This window comes from Argopecten irradians, chromosome 7, assembly GCF_041381155.1.
Source record: "Argopecten irradians isolate NY chromosome 7, Ai_NY, whole genome shotgun sequence".
Lineage (NCBI taxonomy): Eukaryota > Metazoa > Mollusca > Bivalvia > Pectinida > Pectinidae > Argopecten > Argopecten irradians.
The window spans coordinates 23,135,119-23,157,924 of NC_091140.1; the positions used below are offsets into that span (position 1 = coordinate 23,135,119).

At 34.6% G+C, this 22,806-nt stretch overlaps 1 protein-coding gene across 1 annotated transcript; it reads left to right on the plus strand.

Moving 5' to 3' along the window:
• Nucleotides 1–19,103: 19,103 nt before the first annotated feature.
• On the plus strand, nucleotides 19,104–22,723 carry LOC138327890 (DNA-directed RNA polymerases I and III subunit RPAC2-like). Its single transcript, XM_069274339.1, has 5 exons — nucleotides 19,104–19,240; nucleotides 20,458–20,555; nucleotides 21,065–21,141; nucleotides 21,426–21,505; nucleotides 22,161–22,723. Exons 1-5 carry the CDS (start codon nucleotides 19,214–19,216, stop codon nucleotides 22,227–22,229), a joined length of 351 nt encoding a protein of 116 aa, XP_069130440.1. The 5' UTR covers nucleotides 19,104–19,213; the 3' UTR covers nucleotides 22,230–22,723.
• The last annotated feature ends 83 nt before the right edge of the window (nucleotides 22,724–22,806 follow it).

A 22,806-nucleotide genomic window follows, 5' to 3' on the forward strand; every position in this document is an offset into this window, starting at 1 on the left:
TGCATAATTTACAACAGGATTTTTTTTCAACATTCTTCTTAATCATGAAAAAAATAAGAAAGATACGGATATTGGGCCTTTAAGATATTTTCTAATTAACTTAATTAACCAGATCTTGGATGGTCTTCACTATATTATTATGTACATATTAGATTTATGTAGCTAAATTATTATCAATTTTATTTTTGTTATTTTATTGAAAGTTGATAAAATTAATTACAAAATATTTGTTCAAAGCTGTTTTGCAATAGAAATTTAGTGAGTTTTAAACAATTTTCATTTTTATTTATTTATTTTTATGATGAGTTACACGTTAGGAAGCAATTAATCAAAGCTTTTAATTAAATAAATATTTCATAATTTCTTCTATTTAACACGTTCTTCATAAGTTACTAGCTGTTTCTTTCTAGTAAATACACGCCAACATAAGCAAAGTTTAATAATGTATTTCAAAACCATATCGATCGGTGAAAATAACATTGACTCTAAAATGTTAAAAAGCAAAGACATTATCAGGATTATTTCTCGTCTTTTTTATAGGATTTACATTCAACCACTTCCTAGTGACCATCATTACATTGGCTTGTATCGTCCCGATGGTAACGAACGCCGCGCCCCTCCCTGGATACACAAGAGAAATGGAGAAATCCATGTGAAATACCTTCCCCAACATTTGAACCGTACGAGACGACAAACGCGCAGAAATCTTCCGTTCTCCAGGATTTACTTTTGAATCTCCAGGTGGCAGAGAATGTTATTTCCGATCTAAAAATGGAATATGTAAGTTTATCTAACTTTGTAACTAAATGAATAAAAGTATTCTTTGAATGATGAGGGTGTCGAAAACTTAGTTAATCAATAAGTTCGAATTGTGAAAAAATGGAATTCTGTATCGAAAATTCAATCAATCATTTTTAGTTTTAATAAATTAAAGAGCTCGAAGAGCAAAAAATGCGAAACAGGAATGTTTACATATACCACGACTATTGAAAACAATTGTTATCGAATGGTGTGTGTATGTGTGTCGATAACTTATGTAATATGATTTAATTTAGTAAACAGAAACTTTGAATAGTGACAAATGAAATGCGTCAATATGCCTATGACTTTTGAAGCAGAATTGTTATTAAATGGTATGGGTGTCGATGACTAAAATACCTTTATATAGCACACTAGGTGCGGAAAGCATGGCGTAAAATTAATTATTGACCTCTTGATACAGATGTAAAAGTACATATGTAAAACTAATAGTTGTATAAATATTGATGTATCCAGGATTTAAAATGGTAGAAATTGTCTGTTTCAGAGAACACATCGTGTCGCGGGAGAGTCTCTAACGGTTCGTGTGTCTCCAGCCTTGAAAACAACCTCGATAATGTGTATAGGCATGTTGTCGGCTTCCCAGACCTGGCGCCATACTTCTTGTCACGGAACTTCCTAGCTATTTGTGAAAACGTGAGTGTCTTCAATTTTGAATATCTTTTGATTTAGTGAACTTAATCACCAACGGGAGACTTAGGCATATGTTTTACCTTATTTAAACTGTTGGTATTTATTTTTTTCCATTTTTTTTTATTGAAGCAGCACATGCTGGTTTTATATACTCTGACAACTTTGCTAGCCAAGGATATTAAGCCGATTCTCTTCCTACTACCCTTGGCTAGCGAAGTTGATACTCTGAGGGATGACTACTTCTCCTGCCAATAATTATCGGATAGAACTATTGAAAACTAGTTTAACATCTTCTTTGTTATGATAAGAATATTCAATTTAGCGAAATTCTCTTCTCCCCACCCCTAATGTTAAGCTTTAGATGTACTCTTTCAGTCATCTTTATATTTACTTAGAATGAATGTGGCTCCATGCTCTTCCCAAGTTATGTTATAGACTAATAAAACATCATTTTACTAGATCATTTTCATGATTTTGTAGATTTCTACGACATTTTTGCACGACTACAAAATCCTTGTCCCAGTTATGATTTTCCTGGAAGAAACCATTGAAGAGGATTATCAGAACAACAACGCCACATACTTTTACCAACTGACGGAATTACACAACGCATTGAAAGGAGTGATGTGTAAATTTCATCAAATTGAACAACGTTGTGGCGCAGAGGAACAAACTCTGGACGCAACGGAACTTATTCACAATTACAAGGTATCGCCTAACTATGATCCTCGGGAGAGAGATTACCTTCTGATTAGGGATACAGGTGTTTTAGTTCGGGCGCTGCATGGTAGATATGATAACTGTCTCACGCTGTTCAGAAAAATCTCGTCATAATGACGTCAAATAGAAAATCTCGTCATAATGACGTCAAATAGAAAATCTCGTCATAATGACGTCAAATAGAAAATCTCGTCATAATGACGTCAAATAGAAAATCTCGTCATAATGACGTCAAATAGAAAATCCGTCATAATGACGCCAAATAGAAAATCCGTCATAATGACGTCAAATAGAAAATCCGTCATAATGACGTCAAATAGAAAATCTCGTCATAATGACGTCAAATAGAAAATCCGTCATAATGACATCCAATAGAAAATCTCGTCATAATGACGTCAAATAGAAAATCCGTTATAACGACGTGCAATAGAAAATCTCGTCATAACGGCGTACCATAGAAAATCTCTTAATAACGACGTGCAATAGAAAATCTCGTCATAATGACGTGCAAAAGAAAATATCGGCATCTTTACATTTAATTCAATATATCGGCATCTTTACATTTAATTCAATACTTCTTCTAAAACTAACATATACTCAAATGTCCAAATTTCATTTTTCTATAACAATAACTAATGTACTATCTTCAAATCTCAATGTTCAATTTTTCTTTCCCTAAAAGTAGTTATAACTGTTACAAAGTTCATAATCAATTCCCGGTAAAGAAACTTCATTTTTTAGTTCGCTCAATTACTGTTTTGTTGAACTTACTTATTTCAAAATTCCATTTTAATTTCTTACCAATAGTTAAACATAATAACTCACATCATCTATTTTATATACCAACTGGTAATCGTAGTTTGCCAGAATAAATCTTTTAGCATAATATTTTGTATCATAATGCGATGACATATTCCACATTTCCCCCTGTTTTTTCCTAACACTCTTTGAAAATCAATCATGTTTATCTAAATTTCATTTGCATTTGGTTGTATATTTTGATGTCTCTTTTTCTTTTTATCTAGACATTGTTTTCCTTTTTTCATTTTGTAAGTTTGATTTGAATATGATTGTAGAATGATATGTCCTTGAATGAATATGGTCTTGAATGCAAGTGTCAAACCTGAAAACATCGACCAAGCTGTTGAATATTTAGACACTTATCATATTCCTGAAAACTTCAAAATGATGAGATGATTTTCAGGCATTCTTTATGATAGAGTTAGAATGAAATGTTTTTGTTTTCATAAATGTGACACTTGAGATGAATAATGCAGAATGGTATGAATATTATGTTGTGTTTGTTTGTAAACGTCCCGGTAATTGAAATTCAATTTCAATGCATTCCACAACAAGTAATATGCGTTATAAGGATTTAATTATGTATATGAATACAGTGTTTATGTATAGGGATATGTTTTATGTATTTACATGTGTTAATTTGAAGGCAGTTGTGTGTCGAACTGCCATTGTGACAATGTTTGAATATACATGTAACAATATTGATATAATATTAGTATAACGCGCGTGCATGATATGGATGTCATTACGAATAATTGTGTTTAAGAAAGTTTTTATTTTACCACAGTAGTAACTGTCAGGGTAATGAACATAATCGTGTTCATGAAATTGTATGATTATATTAATCGGCCGATAAATCACGCTTTCAGCACTGAATATTTTTTATAGTTTTTTTTTATAGTCTTTTTATGTTTATATATATATATATATATTTGTACACAGCAATTGGATATTTTTGTTTCATTTCTTTACATGTACATGCCAATCTAATTGATATACATGTATGACGTTGTTGAATGCTCAAACAAATGTGAAATGGTATTTTGTGAATAAATAAAGCATGTTGTTACCAATATTTACAATTTTGTCTTCTTTTTCTTGAAAAAACTTATGAGGATACCATGCTTCATATGTAAGACGTGAAAACAATTCAAGGATCGGGAAGTGGATGACACCGTTCATCTCAACGCTTTTGGATAAAGATATACAAATAATTTTGTTTAAAGATAATCCCTTGTTTTCAGTTCAGTTCAGTTCTTTATTACTTTAAACCAATTGGTTTATCGGTACAGTGCATATATATATACAGTGCAGACAGGAAAAACAATACAATATGTACAGACACACAACACACTCGCAGCGTACACGTATGCAGTGTAGAGAGATATCTCGCATGCATTACGATATATTTACATTCGTCACATTTATTTTTTAACTTTCATATTATATTTTTATCCAGTATTAACATATACCATTAATATGTTATTGTCACTCAACACATTTTAACACTCTCATATTTTAACACTCTCATATTACATTTATACATTACTTACAGAAAAACATTCATTAACCATCGCACATTACATTGATACGTTACATTGTATTGACTATATATTATAATACATTAGACGTTACTAGCACATTACATTAATATTATTTCATGTTATCTCATTCTTACGTTACATTACTTATACATGATCTTGTTCGCATAATATTACATTTACGTTACTCAAATTACATTAATAGTATTTTCACATATAAATGTAACATTACATTCTATATTATTAACACATTAATTTAATCATTCAAATAAAACCTTCAACCACGGCATTGATGGTACATGTTGTAATGTTTTCCGTGTTGATACACGTTAATACCTAACTGGTACCAGAAACAATGCTAACTCCAATATAAACTTCTGGATGTATCATTTATTAATACATAAGTAGAACTATTCCACACGTTTAATATACACTGAGTCTACATATACGTTTATACAAAGCACATTTGTCAAAGATACATAAATCTTACAGATAGGACAATGACCATATATAATTACAAAAATATGTGACGCTCAGTAGCCCTACTCTACAAAAATCCTATCATTCTACAATTATAACTTTATCCCAAACCGAACATATATGCAATAACGCTTATTTATAATAAAGTCCTTACTATGTCGTTTATTTTCCCGGCCATCTCATTCAAGACATGCACAGGTTATAAAAATATGTTTAAACGAACCCTAACCAACTTCTAGTTTCCCCGATATTGCATTCCGCAACACACAAGGGTTATAATAATATTTTATAAATACTAAACAATTATCAACAGTTATTTTCCAAGTATTTGCATTACGCAAATATCTTGGTTATACAAAATAACTTTATAAATCAATCTATATTTTCCACAGTTATTTTCTCTAATATTACATTCCGTAATATTAAAGTTATAAAAATATTTACTTCGTTTCCTAACTTACACAATTATTTTCCAACTAATACTGCATTTCGCAATATCAGAGGTTATACAAAACTCCCCGATTTAAACCCAACCCAAAACAAGAGTTACCTCGCTTGTCCCGTATTCAGCTGACTGTTTGCGTCCCGGCTGCCAAGTATTTGAAAATACCGGAAACTCCACCTTTTATACGACGGAACTTGTTATTCACGCGCTCCGTTGGTAACAACATAGATACAATATTATCTTTATTACAACTATAGAAGTTATATATATCATTATTTACCATTTACAATATAAACGTCACACTCAATGTTTCAACTCTAAACACTCACTGTTTCTAAAAATAGCCTCCGAGAACATACCGGAAGTTGACGTTACTATATATCCACAGATACAACTGACAAATTTTGCCGGGAAACAGATACACATCTTTTCCCTACTATCCGACAATGTCTACTAGCTCAAGGTAATACAAACATGTAATTGATTATCACCTTTATACAATTAACTATCGATAACTACGTTTACACAAGTATTACTGTGATGAAACACAGTATCTACTTCCTAACTACACTCATGGTACACTTTTCATTCTTTTAACGCAGATTCATTCTCACTTTTCCCAATCTCCTCAAACCCATACAATCCAAAACTTCCGCAGTGGTGCGTTCCTCTTTCTCGTTTCCAGTTTATTCTCTAATCTTACAAATATAATCAGTGGGCACAATCTCACATTCTCTTCTCTCAATTTCATCACTTCTTCTTCATGAACATCACATAGCAACGAACTCCAACACATCTTTCATCAATTCCTCGGTCCTCTTGCATCATTTCTTCCTTCCTCTTCTTTGTTGTCTCCCCTGTCTCTTTCTCTCCAATGGCTCAATCTTCGTCTGTGGTGTAAGACGTCCTCACATCATTGTTCTTCCTCTCCAACGTTCTCACCGTCCATTGTCTCCTCTCTGTCCTCTGTCTTTTGCGATCCGTCTTCACTCTACTTGTGAATTCTTATAAAAAATGTCAGTACCAACTTTAAACATGATACAGAAGGAGGGAATCGTGTGCGCTGTGCCTGAAAAAGTCATCATCCATTTAGAGCTGAATCGAAAACTAGTGAACATTCGTTTTTGAAGGTTTTTGTGTGCCCAATAACTGTTTGGCAGTAGATCCGACGTATGGGCAGAGTCAGCTGCAATACTCATGGAATATTTTCCTGCTGACTGACGTGATTAGCCATGCCGAAGTTAATGTACAGTTGCCGAATCCGCAAACTTTTTTTTCGAGTTGGCCTTCAAAATATCAACACTTAGTGAATCCAAACATCGTATTGCAAGTTTTTCTGAAAATTTAAAGAGGATTTCATTTTACTTTTTCTAACCCAATGGTCCCGTTTGGAAGTAAGGCTACAGCGCTTTAAGAACTTGTTATTAAATGTATAGTTTCTCTATGTCGTTTGCCTTCTATTTGATAGCAAAACTGGACTCAATACTTTCATAATTAGTATATGGTCCTGCCCAGGGTGACTCAAAGTTTCTTGTGCTTGTGGCTTCAAAAAGGAACACAAAGTTAATAAAAAAATCCCTACTTTTTCATACAGATTGTACTTGAATTCAGGAATCAGTAACTTCTATTCTGGTTTTTGAGCACTTTCCCCAAATCTGGCCTTGCCGTTAAGGTACATTGTCTCCAATTGATTTCGATTATCGCAAATGTTCCATTGAATATTCGTTTGTAGTTTTGCTCTCAGTAACCGCTGAAGGAAAGAGTATATGTTAATTGGTGGAAAGTTAAACAAAACAACCACAGTCCAAACATCTTAGCGTTTGGCTGTATCCAGTTGCTGGGGTGAGGGTTGCTGACTGTGAATTATGCCAGGAAGAATCTCTTTATATTGATTGTCACAGCGGACGGACCAGCACTGTTTGGGAAGGGTACCATTCCTTAGGATTTCTTGCAAGAAACTTTTCAATTGAAATCTACATTGTTCCAAGTGTCCTGTTAAAACGTTCGACTAATCCGTTGGAAAACTTAGAGGATAACGGTGTTCCAGAACGAGTTTTGGTTATCTCTAAAAGGAATGGCATACCTCCTTAAAGGGGTAAATCACTTAGACAAGATTTGATCATATCGGTGACCAAATTCTCAAGGCGTTCCGAACCTTGCCTTACGAATTGCACTTACTACAAAATCAGCAATGAGCTCTGGCCGTCTGAAAAGGGTATTGGAAACGCTTCCATCCATCGTGTGAAATAATGGGGCTCCAATGTACAAGTTATATACATGGTTTGAGGATTTTGGTGACTATAGAGGTCACGATAAACCGTACCACTCCGGAGTATCCATTACCTAACGGAAATCCAAGTCTGTATTACCACTCAATGGCGCCTTCGTTTTTCTAGAATTTGACTTCCTATCGGCTTGCAACATGTTCACATTTTTGTATAGCCCAGACACTTCACGTCTTCAATCATTTTATACCAATAATTTTGGATGAAATCACTGTCTCGTATTTTACCAGAAACATCCCTTTGTCCTTATGTAGCCCCTGAATGCTTCAGCGCATAATATGCAAGGAATCATGTGTATTCATCATTATTATTTGTTGACGTAGATATCCTAACCTTGGAACAGGAAACAACACCTGCAAATTTGTCTTTTTCAGATGGTGTAAGTGTTTTCCACTTCTGGTAGAGTACACCCTCCTTGTAGACTTACATTATCACCAGTTTAACCATAATTTCCTCACAGCAGGAACTATATTTTGCGATATCATTCCCTTGAAGGTGTTGTCCAAGGACCTGTATCCAGTCATGAAGGATAACGAAGATCTGAATCCTCTTTTTGAAATGTGCTGATCCAGAAAACCTCAAAGATGTAGTACCCATCCATCCAATTAAACTACTTGTGGTATGGTTCGTCTCTTGAATTGTTCTTAAGATCTTTCGTTTTTAGTTGTATTGCCTAGGGAAGTTACATTATCGACTTATCCTTAAACTCCTTCCATTCAGATTTCAACTGTTGACAAATTGAACAATTTTCGTCAAAGGAACTTTCATCTCTCTGATGAGTGGCATTATGTTCTGTACCAACGTCGCATCTGGATTGGAGCATCTGCATTTTGATGTGACTCTTCCCTATGTTGAATTTCAAAATCTGTATTCGCCAAGGCATTCCAACCATCTCTCGGTAACTATTTGTCCCTGTGGGAATTCTTTAAATCCAAACAAGGAACCATTTTTAAAGATCTATAATGGTCGGTACGCAACAAAAATTTCCAGTACCTAAAAGGTAATGTTTGAACTGGTTGATAAAGGTTACTACAGCTAATAATTTCCCTTCTGGTTACAAACCACCATCTTTGTTGACCAAAGTCAAGAAATTCTTAGATGCGTATGCAACGCAGGATCTTTCAATCTGTCATTTGACTGTTGAGATCAAAACTCGTCCTATCCCAAAATTTGAAACGACTACTGATGTCTTAGATCACGTTTATCCTCATTATTTGTGGGATCGCTAGAAACAGTTGAAGCTGATGCAGAGTTTTCTATGAAGAACAACTGGAAATGTTTCCTCGTCACCTTTGGCATTAGTCCAGGATAAATTCTACATCCTTCTTCGTTAATTCCGTCGATGTGGTGCAGCAGCGATGTCATAAAATTGGCGAGAGTCTGCCGTCTTACAAAACGCCGTTCAGGATGGGGGATGTAATTGCATCCAAATTACAAGAAACTGTATGAACTGACTTTAGCTGACTTTGGTTCCTTACCCAATTCGGGTAATTTCTGACTCAATTTCGTTGGTAAATTGAGGTTTGATCCCCATCTGAACCAACAATGTGTCCCAAGGTACAACGCAGTCTTCCTCTTCAGGAAGGTTCGCATTTAGAAGGCCTTTAATTACAATCCTGCCTCCTTGATATCGAGTCAGAGAGTGTCTGACAACTTACCCTCAAGCTTTTCCAGGTGTTCTACCGAATTTGACGAATATAAATGACATCAATCCAAATAAATGAGTATGGCCCGTTGCACCATTGCATTCCACGAAAGATTAGTTCCATGCAACGTTGAAAAGTACTTGGCGCGTTACATGGGTGAAGTCCGAAAGGCATCTTTGGTTTATTCGTACAAGCCCATATTTTGTTATAAATGCAGTTTTTGGTCGATCCTCCTCTGACATCACCAATCTGCGTTGAGATAATATCCACTTGTAGGATCCATGAAGTAGAAAATATAGATGCTGATGATATGACAATCACGACAAGTTCAAATTCTGGGTAATGGATATGCATCTCTTAATTGTAGCATCATTAAGTTTCCTGTAATCACAGAACACCATCTTACGGTTCCATCTTTCTTCCGAATTAAAACAATATTGGATGTCCCAACTTGATTTACTTTCTCGAATAGTGCCGTTTTCAATCTGATACCCTTTAAATACTTTTCTTCCTCCGCTTTCGAAACCACGAGGTGTCCTACGCAAAGGTTGACGCACAGGCGGTGCTGTACCCGTCGCTATTTTATGTTCAATTAAAGAAAAAGTTTTCCCAAGTTCAAGTTTATTCTTTGCAAAGCAATCCTGGTTCCTGATCGCAAGTATATCTGCAAGGGTAGCTTTATGTCTTTTCATCTTGAATATTCTCAACAGCTTTTCTCATATAATTCCTTTATATGGTCTGGTATCTTTGATTAACCGATGACAGTATTAGTCCAAACTGTAACTTCAGACTTCCTCCAATCTTCAGGAATTCTGAGGTCTGAGATTTTTGTCAGTCTTAAACTGTTATTGGTTAAAACATTCCTCACTTGATTAGCATCCGAAGAAGTGACGCATTTCGCTCTCTGTCCAATCAGATGTATATGTCCCAAGGATCCCGAGTTTCTTCAAACAAAATCTCTGTCGAAGCTCTGTACCTCATGTAATTCGTCCTAGGTTATAGCCTTTCTTAAGTTTTAAATTGGCGGACTTGCCAGTGTTTACTATCCGACACTGTGTATTATTTTGTTTGTAAGGATCTACTAACGCCCCTTGCTACGATGGAACTAACCTGTCATCCTCAGTTGTAGGGGTTCAATAGAAGAATATCTAGTGTTTAATAATTCCTCTTGCTTCGATTCCCCAGCTATAATTATTTCTGACATCGCCGGTATGTGTGGTTAGTTTCCATAGCTACTAAATCTGCAGTGTGCGTGTCGTCATGTCTTTCTCCGAATCTCGCACTCAAAACCATTTGCCATCCACTTCGAGTAGCCCTCGTCTACGTATTCAACTGTAATATACAAACTCAATCAATGATATCACAACCCAGAAGAAAATCATCTCTGATTGGCGCAACGAAATATCCCAGGTAAACAGAATGGGTCCCTCCCAGGTTTATTTCCACAGAGACAGCAACTCCACAGTTGTCCAAATTCTTTCCTGCCTAATTGTGGAAAACTAGCAAATGACAAATATCTAGGTCCTTGCCTTTCGTAATCTTTGGCCTGATCGTACATCACCGGAATTTGTCCAAACTTCTTGTTCACGAAATAACTGTGATCTCCGCTCCAGTATCTACTACCGACATGACTTCCACGTTTCCCAATAAAAAGCGACGCCTTAAATCGTGACAGCCCGAACCGAGCCTATCAATAACTAGTTCTCTCAACTTTATTTCAGTATGGTACCGAAGTCCTTCCGATTGCTTAGTACAGGATTTCTTTCATACTGTGACCTCAATGTCCTTTGTCGGTTAATTTTAGAATCCATATGGTACGTCGAAGAATTTTCCATACACAAATCTTGAATACGTTCCAACAAGATCTAATTGTTGCTCCGCTGAATTACAAAACTCCTTTTCACAAGCTCGTTAATTGACATAGGACTCTCAGATTACCTCAATAAAACATTTCCATACATCATTAATTTATTTTTTCAAGCCTACACGTGTCAAACAATAATTTTATACATCCTCTGAAGTCAGCACCCAGCAATAACCTATTTGACTTCTACGTTACAAAATCTCACTTTCATGGGCGGGTATTATTTCCATACATCTATTTTATAGTTTACTCGTGAGATCAACAACGGAATACCTTCAATACATGGTGACAATGACTAGGGCAATGACCTTTACCATGTCGACCGTGGATCTTTTCCGAATTAAGGTTATTGCTGTATTTCGGTTTTAGCAAATAAAGCCTCCAAGTTTTTACGTCTACGGTCAAGCAAATATCTCTTTATTCCTATCCAATATAGGGTTTATAATCTTACCCTGTCACAATTCTGTTGACATGAAAGCACGTTACATCACAACAAATGCCCTTTTAACGTAACGTAGGAGTTGACCCTCGGTCACGAATACATCATGATCCTTGGAGGATTGTACGTTCCTTATGTGAGGATTGCTTCGATTTGACATAGATTTTTGACGGGTTTGATTAGCCATAGTTGTAAAAAGCAGTACAAAATTCCATGAAAGAACTCGGGTTACTTCATAATTGTCAAAAACATATGTGTTACTTTTAATCGTATGTATGTTCCATGTAAGTTGCAAATTGTCGGCAGCTATTCTGTTACTACAATAGTATAACCTTGTAGAACTTCAATCCCTGGATCATTTCCATTTACCAAAATGGTTAATATAACCACGATTTCGTCCGACAATATAATGCATAGGATTCTTCACAACAAAAACAATTTTATTCGTAGGAAGTGATACCCAATTGAATGACCTCCTTAACCAATAAAATGATGTGGAATAAACTATCCCTAAGTTTACTTTGATCGCGAAACGATATGTAAATTGCACGCCGAACCAGTTTGGAACCTTTAATCTTCCATTTCGGAATTAAAAAGTAAAAACATGGCTATCCTGCAGCTCAAGGTTGTTACATATTGTCATTATCCTATATGTGTAGTCAAATTAGACCAGAGATTTTAACAATTATTCCTTTCATATAAACAAACAAAAAAGGCAAAACAAGGTTCAACATTTAGAAATAATATTCCTTGAAAAAAAAAAAATATGCAAGACCGTGTATCCAGTTTTCACTATCAACATGTTTAATTCTAGGAACATCCCTACCTTCCCGAATTTACTTTGATGCGAAATAAGTTAGTTATTGCACGTAGACAGAATACTGATTCTGTATTGGTTCCACACATATAAAAACTATTCGCAAATACGTGCAGGGGCAAGCGTTTTTATAAAATAGAAATGTTTTAATACGGAATCACGTTGAATGTATAATACGCAATAGGAACTCTTTTTATTATGTAATCACAATCAGAGATGAATTCCGTCGACTCCAAGAGAAATTGATCACACACTGTATTTTGTAAACCTACTTATTTCAGCGTGCGCGATCCATGTCCTGGGGGACGTGTTTGTGAGCGATTAGCAATTAGAACAATGCGTCGTAACATGTGCAAATAATGTTTTTTTCATTAAAACCATCGAGAAAAGCCAAGAAATGACTAAAATAATTCTGCATTGTGAAAATAAAGTGATTAACAAAATATGTTATATTCAAGGAAGTACATCTACACATGTATTATATTCTAAAAAATGAATATTTGTTGACCATTGTGATTTTCCTTGATTAGTTATTATGATGGTTTGAATTCGGATATTTTACCCTTTCGAAAGTTCAAATTAGATACAATACTCAAATTGTAATTAACAAAACCATTTCAGTAGACAAAAGGCCTATTTTGACCAGGTTGGTATAGTCGATTTCTTTTTACATAAATGACTTACAACTAATGCGTGTAAGCTTCATTGCATACCCGAGTGTTTGTCGATCCAAAGACAGAAATTAAAAACAAAATTTGACATTGTCTCAAAACGCTAACTCAATCTTTTAACTAGAACACAATTAACAAAAATAAATAAGAAGCATATAATTTCGATGATATACAATTGATAACATGAGTTCCAGAAGATCAACCGTCTTCTTCCACATAAACTACACCGAACGATAAGAACCAAGAGTACAGCATATGTAAAATAACAATCTGAGTGAGTAAAGGGCTGGTAACACGAGACCCATTTAATATAATTTTACTTTTGACATGTATGATGAAACGGTTTTCAAAAATATATTAAAAAAAATTTCAAAGTTAGAAACAGTGATCAACCAATAACCAGCTGAATAATTGTAGAATTACATAACAACGGTTTATATGGGCGACAACATAAATACTTTTTATTGTGAGGGTTGCACTTTTGATCAATATAATGCATTAAAATGCTGATTGTTTTAGGATAGTGTAATACAAATTGATAATGTCCGAATCAACTGGATCTATATATACGAGTATATAAAAGTGTACGTGACGGCCACGTCTCTTAAAGGTCATTAGGTCAGATATAGTGTCGTACTGCTGATAAACTGTTTCCACCGGAAAAGTTTGGTTAAATAATAATTTCTAAAATGATATAAGTATTATATATATAGGTACATGTATAGGAGCTGAAGTGTGCAAAATATACCTCATCACCAACGATTACACAGGGATGCTTTTCAAAAATGGTTGGCTGTAGTTAAAATGGAATTTCTTATTTGAAATAATTATATTAGTAAATTGGTTCCAAGTGGACGGATAACTTCTGACAGAATAGAGGCAGACGATTGGATATAAGAATACCTGGAGGAATATGAGTTTATGCACTGTTCGCTGTTAGGTGCAGGTTTTACAGGGGGAAAATAGATACAGCTACAGTAACTGCTGGACAATCGCGAACGACATTACCGGGGACAGGGTGGATGGATCAGACTCACGTACGTCGGCACAGGAACAACGATGAAATTTTTAGGATGTAAACTAAGGAAACCCTAGATACAAGACCGTCTTAAAGCATAAAACCTATCACACCAATAGCTTATAGATCCACAGGGGTGTAGCTACTTACTGTGGTTCATAACATATTCTTCTTCATCGCGAACTATTGCTTATTGTGGCAAATCTATGACTAAAAAAAAAAAAAATTTATCTAATGGTTGATTAACGACAAAACTGTGTTTTTTTTGCAACCACAATGTGGCATACACGTAGGTGAAAACATTTACTTTGTGGGTCAAAGAAGAAAAACCTCGAAAGGAAATGTTAGAAGATTGTGTTCAATACCAGTATTAGTACATCGAACAAACCAAGTATTGTTGACAGACAATACATGCGGAATATACAAGTATGTCTTAAGCTGCAGAAGCAGGTTTCAGTAAATAAATATCACGAGTTGAAGTTGACTGACTTGTCAGGGAACTTGGTAGACATTGTCAGTGTCCATCTGGAATGGGGTTTAGCACTAGAGAGGAATTCTACTGCGGGATCTCCGTTTAACAGACTAACCAACAAACCATGGCTACTGTGTTGCTATTAGTATATCGTAAATGAACACCAACTACCTACAAACCTCATGTTGATAAACGTTACGTGTGTCTACCAACCCTTACTGGGTGTGGGAATATGTATCAAAAGGAACACTAGGGTAACTACCACCAAACCACACTGTACAAACGTCCACAAAAACGCTCTCCTACTACACACGGGTATGTGTTCTCTACTGAAGTAACTTCACATGAAGTATCAGAACACACTACACATAGGCAGCACAACCGCCTGCCACCATTAGCTTCCCTACAACAGACGGCCGTATCTTCACTTTCTCTCTCCACACAAGAAGTGCCAGGATATATTACAATAGGACATGTCGTTACTACTATAGTGCCCTATACGACAGATAGAACTACTAAGATTGAAACTACTACATTAAGTAATCCAACAAGTGATTTAAACACTGATACTTTCAGTCTTTAACAGGATTAAATCAAATTCGTATATCAATAACCCTACCACAGAGGGATCATTTCCTTCAGTGATTCCATGAAAGAAGAACAGACACACATCTTAGGTCCCGTTTCTGGGTGGGGCTGGGACTTTAGTGATTGATTGATTGTTTCTGTGGTCGTTCATTGTTTGTGGTGGGATCCGAAAACGGATGCGTAAAGAAACCGCATAGACCAGACGTTCCGCGAGAATTACACAATATCTCCACAAATAGACAACATCAAAACCAAAATATATACTCCGAGGCTTATCACCACGTTAAGGTATCAACGAAAACAACAAAAATGATAGATGACAAGGGAGAATATGACTCATTTACCACTAAGAAAAACGATAGTAGTGGACATGACATGTATGACCATACTTCAGGAACACAGGACAATACCTATGGATGCTTGAACCGAAATGGAAAACCAAACACACCGTCTGATACAGCTGATGTATATGACCATACCAGGGCCGTCGTCAATGGAGACACGTATTGACACCTTCCAGACTGGAGCATGTCGGGAAGACAGTTCAAACGATTATTACGACCATACTCTTGGTGGGGAAAACCTATGGACAAACTGGGGCAAGGTGGACACGGTATAGAACCAGCAGACGACACGTATGACCATCCCGGGGCGATTGCCAGAAGTGATGGAGATATGTACGATTCTTTCCAAACATGCCAGGACGGAAAAGAGCAGGCCGTAGATCGTGATGAGTATTCTAGTGTTCGTATCGGACATAGTTATTGACCGAGGAAAATGTGTCATTCTTTAATTAACTAAACGTGATGCTGATTGATTATGAATGGAATCAGATCATCAATTAAAAACTAGTACTAAAAAGTACATGGTATCAAATGAATTTTTGTACTTGGTGTACATACATACATCGTTTGCTTTCAAAACACACTTTATCCTGTTTAAAAAAAAAAAAAAACTTAAACATAAGGAAGCAATTGCAACATATTTGGGCTTTCTACAAAGACTTGAGGATTGGGGGAAGTTGCTAACATGGTAAAAATAGAAACAATGGACGTATAATGTTTCTTTAGCCATCAAATCTAAACCTAGGTATTATCAGAAAAAATTGTTAAACGGTACCTCATCACAACAGATGTCTATGAGACAGTGGTACTTGGTACTTCTTCATTAGACTATATTTACACTTGCTAGGAGACACAAACAATTTGCGTAAAACAATGCATCTGGATCGGGGTACTATTCATTTTTTGTCTGTTTATCGGACTGATTTATGGTTTTTTTCAATTATTTTATCAATAAATGTTTTGATATGAATTGACTTACAAAAATAATCACCGTTGAAAATAAGGTAAATGGAAGATAATTTTCTCTTACAGGGACACAAACTCACTCAACTAAATTTTTTACATTGATAAGTAAAGCAAATATACTGACCGGGCAAATAAATGTAATGTTCTCATTTCTTATAAAAACATATAACGTAAAACATTGACAAATGTCCACTGACATTGTTTAAGTAATTATAATTAATATCGTTTTTGAAATATTCAAATCCGTTGATTCAATACGATTCAGCCTGTACAAAACAAGACGCTGTATCCCATAACCGAGCCAAAGCCACGCAGTTAAAAAATAAACTACATAACCACTGACACGGTGATATTTAAAATGATTTTTAGGCAGACTCAAATATCATCTTAATATGTAAACAAAACTACTGTCAGAGCCGAGATTTGAGCAGTTTCTAGACAAAAGTAGCATTTACACTAACTAGCAAGGGACAGGGGTTCGTGCATACAAGATAGTTTCGACCACACTGTGTGAAATTGCGGACATCCGAGCGAGTTTGAACATAAAGATCTATAAACACACATGTCACAACTATGGGCTATTCCGGCAATATCACAGTAAAACCGACAGATTCTAATTTCCTATAATAACTGGTATTTTTCCGTATATAAGTACAAATTTTAATGTTCTCTTTAGACTCGAAATTGTCCTTTAGATTAAATTAATTAAGGAAGTATAGGAAACACTGGTCGGCAGATGATAAGTAGACTGATGAGTCCTGGTGATGTATACTCTGTGATACCATTTTGAGACATATTTCTGGCGATGTCCCGACCTGGGCCGTTTACGTTATACCAAAATACGCGTAATATAGATATTATTCTGGTTAGACCCTAGTCATTCGGTTTTTTAATTATAATGAACGACATGTGATTTTGTAATTGTTTTCAGGCGAGCTTGACAAAATCTGCAGTGCATCGGGTACTTATCTTCAAAAAATTACTTTAGTAAAATAAGGTATCATACCTTACTTACTTCGAAATAATTACTTTATTATCTTTTTCAAAGGCTCACTTCAAAGTAAGGTATTAAAAAAAAACGATACATGCGGGTTCCGGAATAATTTGAGTTCGCTCATTTTTTTAGTATGTCCCAATTTTGTAACCGGAAGTTGCACATGGTGAAACTATCAACACAGTTATTCTGTCTCGGTAAATACGTATTTATTTCCTGTTTTAGAAAAAAGAAGAACTCATTCTGTTAGAAGTGGTAAATCTTTAGATCCGAATGATTAATTTAACATTTTTAATTCGACTTAATGTTATATTTTTTTCAAAAACTGAAAATTTGCTTTGCCAGTAAGCAGTGCTGTACTTTGTTCAGTAGGCCCAAATAACTAATTTTAGTTCAGGCCTACAATTTTCCCCGGGTTTTAATTTCATATCTGTTTTGTCAAAAAATAGCATTGTAATTACCTAGCATAGCATTGTAATTAGCATCTCGGCTTTCAAATTCCAATATCGCCTTCTGGACCAAATAAATTTATTAATGTATGCTGATGAAGTTGATAATAACCGTGTATTCTGCCTCTATTTATCTATGATCAATTACGCATCAATTATCATTCAAATAGCAAAACTTGAATATGTTTATTTCAATATTTTTCACCATTTTAACTTAAATAAAAGAGCAATTGAACTTTTTTTTTCGTCGCGGATGAATAATTCTATCCTACGTGAAGAGTCATCATTCGCTGTTCAATTGAAGTAAGCTCCTCCCACTTTTGACCGACTTTTATTGAATAATTACGTCACTTTCAAATGACGATTTTATTGCATAAAATATAAAAGAAAAGTCTTGTGAGTGTAAATATAGGGATTGGATTTCGTTTTTATGTTAACCATGCTTGTATGGAGCAATTCCTCTCTAAGAATATATTCAATATGGGGCGCTAACGCGCCCTATAATATATTCTTAGAGGAATTGCTCCATACAAGCATGGTTAACATAAAAACGAAATCCAATCCCTATATGGTACAATATGTAGATCGTCATCTTCTTCAGACACAAACATTTGCGTAAAACATGCTTCTGAATCGGGGGTTTATTCATTTTTTGTCTGTTTTCGGACTGATTTATGGTTTTTCAATTATTTTATCAATAAATGTTTTGAATGTATTGTACAGTTGAAAATAAGGTAAATGGAGATAATTTCTCTTTAATTAAATTAATAAAGAAGTATAAAACTGGTCGGAGATGATAATAGACTGACGAGCCTGTGAAGTAGTACTCTGTGATACCATTTGAGACATATTTCTGGCGATGTCCGACCTGGGCCGTTTTCGTTTATACATCATACGCGTAATATAATATTTTCTGGTTAGACCTAGTCATTCGGGGTTTTTTTTTTAATTAATAACGGACATGTTGATTTTGTATTGTTTTCAGGCGAGCCTTGACAAAATCTGCAGTGCATCGGTACTTATACTTCAAATAATGACTTTTATTATCGCCCCAACCACTCCAAGCGATTAACAAAAAACGATACATGCGAGGTTCCGGCTCTGAGATGTTCGCTCATGTTTTTAGTATGTCCCAATTTTGTAACCGGAAGTTGCACATGGTGAAACTATCAACACGAGTATATTCTGTCTCGGTAATACGTAAACGTTCTGTTTTAGAAAATGGAGAAGAAACATCTGTTAGAAGTGGTAAGGTAGATTTGTGAAATGGAATGATTAATTTACATTTTAATTACTTGATGTTATATTTTATCAAAAACTGAGAAAATAGGCCTGCATAAGCCAGTAAGCAGTGCTGTACTTCCGAAGTTCAGTAGGCCCAAATAACTAATTTTAGTTCAGGCCTACAATTTTCCCCATGTTTCTTAATTTCATATCTGTTTTGTCAAAAAAATAGCATTGTAATTACCTAGCATAGCATTGTAATTAGCATACAATGCTAATAGTCCACCATTTCAAATTCTTTGCATATATATGCAATGGATTCTGGATGTTCATGTGTTGAAATTTAATTTATTAATGAACTGCTGATGAAGTTGAAATAGCCAGCAAACTATGAAGCCTCTACCCCTGTTTGGTAGGTCTACTGGGCTCAATGATTTTCATCAAGCCATTCAAATCTACTTAAATCTACCAATATTCTCCACCAATTTAACCCCAAATCAGAGCAGAGGGATATTGTCTTGTATTTCTATTATCTACGTGGCTCCATAAAATTTGAACTATGAAAGCGGGATTCAAAATTTGGAAAGATTAACTTAGTGTGACAGGGCAAAAGTAGTGTGCGCCAGCCAGGCTCGAACCCAGACTTAAGGTGACAGAGGCTGTATACAAACCACACACCCTGCTCCTTTTACAATGTCATGAACAAAAAAATAAATTCTGTGTGCAAACTGTGTGAATCTATATAGCAGATTATCACAGAATTATAAGTTTGCATGCCTAATTTTTTCATAAAGTGATGAAAGTAAGAAAAAGTGACATCAACGCTTATAATTAATTTTGTAATCTATTTGATAAAATGAAAGATGTTTAGATATACCATTCTAGGGATTTTTTCAGGGATTTTTTTTTTAATCAAAACGCCAATGTCTCTTTGACATCACAATAACGTCAGGGCTTCACGCCATTCTCAGATTATTTTTAGTGGAATGCAAAAAATGTATTGGCCAATCCGAAAGCCAGATTTAGTATAAAAACAAAGAAAAATTAACTAGTAAAAGGGCAGCAAATGAAAAAATAAATTTTAAGTAAATTAAAATAAGCAAAACAAAAGCCAGTGACTTTTAAAGCTCCGGAAAAGGTGAGGTGATCTAATTTACCAACGACATTGACTGCTATATATTACACAGTAGCAGCTATACTGTCCAGCAACTTATTAGTCTCATTTGTTTTATATATTTCAGGTTGAAACTGATAACGAAGATGAAACCTGTAAAACATTTGTGTTACATGGGGAAGATCACACTCTGGGGAACTCTCTCCGCTACATCATAATGAAAAAGTAAGTGAACAAAACTTACAACTAATATTGACTCTATCATATCTGTGATGCTGACTAAACATCAGGCTTAATATACTAATGCGCATACAGTTATGTATGTAGTCATCCTATTTGAATTATGTGATTCTGATGTTTTCCTATTGTAAAATGATGAAAGATAGTATTTACATGTCACTGTAAGTTCCCTCCTAATTTTAATCTTTTGTTGCTGTTTATGTTATGAGACTAAACATGTGATACCTGATAACGTTTTGAGATACTAGTACAGCACACACATTTAAAATAGGGTATCACTTGGTACATTTCCTATTTTTCCAATTTGACTATGGAAAAAAATAAAATTTGTATACATATTGTGATGTTATCCATGTACATCCTGTCCTGTTACGCTCTAGTGTGATTTTATTTTGATCTTATATGGATGCAATAGTATTTATATGTCTTACAGATATAATATAAAAAGATATCATATTTCTGACATTATAGATTGTAATTTTCTATTTATACAGCCCTGATGTCCAGTTCTGTGGCTACAGTATACCTCATCCATCAGAAAACAAAATCAACTTCAGAATCCAGACACATGGTAAATATCAGATCAAGTTTTTACAGTAATGTTGTTTTAGTTGTAAAGATATGGTATGTAAAAAATGGTAAAACAATTATCAACATTACAAGAAAGTGCTTGAAGGATATCATGTTAATGGAATAGTGACTATTTGATATATTATTATATTTTTTGATGATGCAAAAGTTGTAGAACATTGTTGAGGGTTTACCAGTAATTGAAGATCATTTACCACATTTTAATTTTTATATGGATGAAAATTAAATATAAATATATTCTCTGAAATAATTCATTACCTACAGGTGCCAATGCTACAGATATCCTGAAGAAAGGACTGACAGATCTCTACCATGCCTGTGACCATGTACTGAAAACATTTGAGGTACGGTGTTGATATCAACCATAGAATTGTGTGTGGCATCGTTAAAACAAATGATTACATGTTAAACACATGACAAGCTGTATTTATTAAAACCCATTCACTTATGCAAGCCATCTAGCTAAGCGTTTTTTAATACAAACAAATTCAGGCTTCCAATACTTGAAATAACTGGAATTGACTTGATATCTAGATTATAATGAATGAAAGATGCAGTGACTTTGATAGTGAAACAAAGTAAAGGGAAATAATTCAGCTAAATTATACAGAATGTGACATATCAATAATTTACTTATTTAATAGTGAAGAAAAGGGAGATAATTTATATTTATGATACTAAACTCACTTTTACTAGTAATAGATTGCTATGATTTATATTGTGTCACTATGAAGTTTTTTTAATAACATTAATTATTTATCCAAATTTCTACTGGCCATTATGACAAGATGTATGACTGTGTCCTAGTCTGGTGAATGCTACTTTATCACAGGCTAAAAGCGTAGAACAACAACAGCTGTTATTTGTTAGTATATTTGTCTACTGTATGTATAGCATGCATGTATTACAAAATTGAACTGTTAATTTATGTAGTAGAACATTAAACTGCAATTTACGTAAATAAGATGAACTTAAAATCATTTGAATCTTCTGCTTCAGACTGGCATCAATAACTACAAAAAGCGAAGATTTCCACCTGACTATGAAATGACCTCTGCTGACACCTGACCATCTGGCACTGTAATATTGTGTTCCAACATAGTGAGAATGAAATCATGATTGTGAAAACAGTATATTTATGGTGAAACTGTGATATACTTTGACAGTCTCATTGAAATAGGCCAAGGGTTACTATTTGCACCATGAAATTTCAGAAAAAGTGGAAACATTTTACTGCATTGATTTCAGTGCTGGAGTACAAACAGCTCATTCTTACCAATTGGATTCAATGGATGAATTGTGAGCACACATTCAGTATTTTCAATATGAATGAATAGATAACTAGAGGATAACATCATATTCAAATTGAAAATGGTCTTAAAGCCTTCATAGGTTTAACGTCTTGTCATGATGTGCAAGAAAAAACTTATACAGAATGATTTTCATTCTCAGGATAAGGTTCAGAGATATATGTGTGTTTTCTACAGTATGCAAGATTTTATTTTGTTGATTTTCAATAGTTTGATCAACATACCTCATTATTGTAAATAAAATAATAAGTAAAAAAGGTCTGTGAAGTATATTTGTTTTTTGTTGAATGACTAGACAATAATTTTAATGATATCAAAAGAGAGACTGTTTTCTT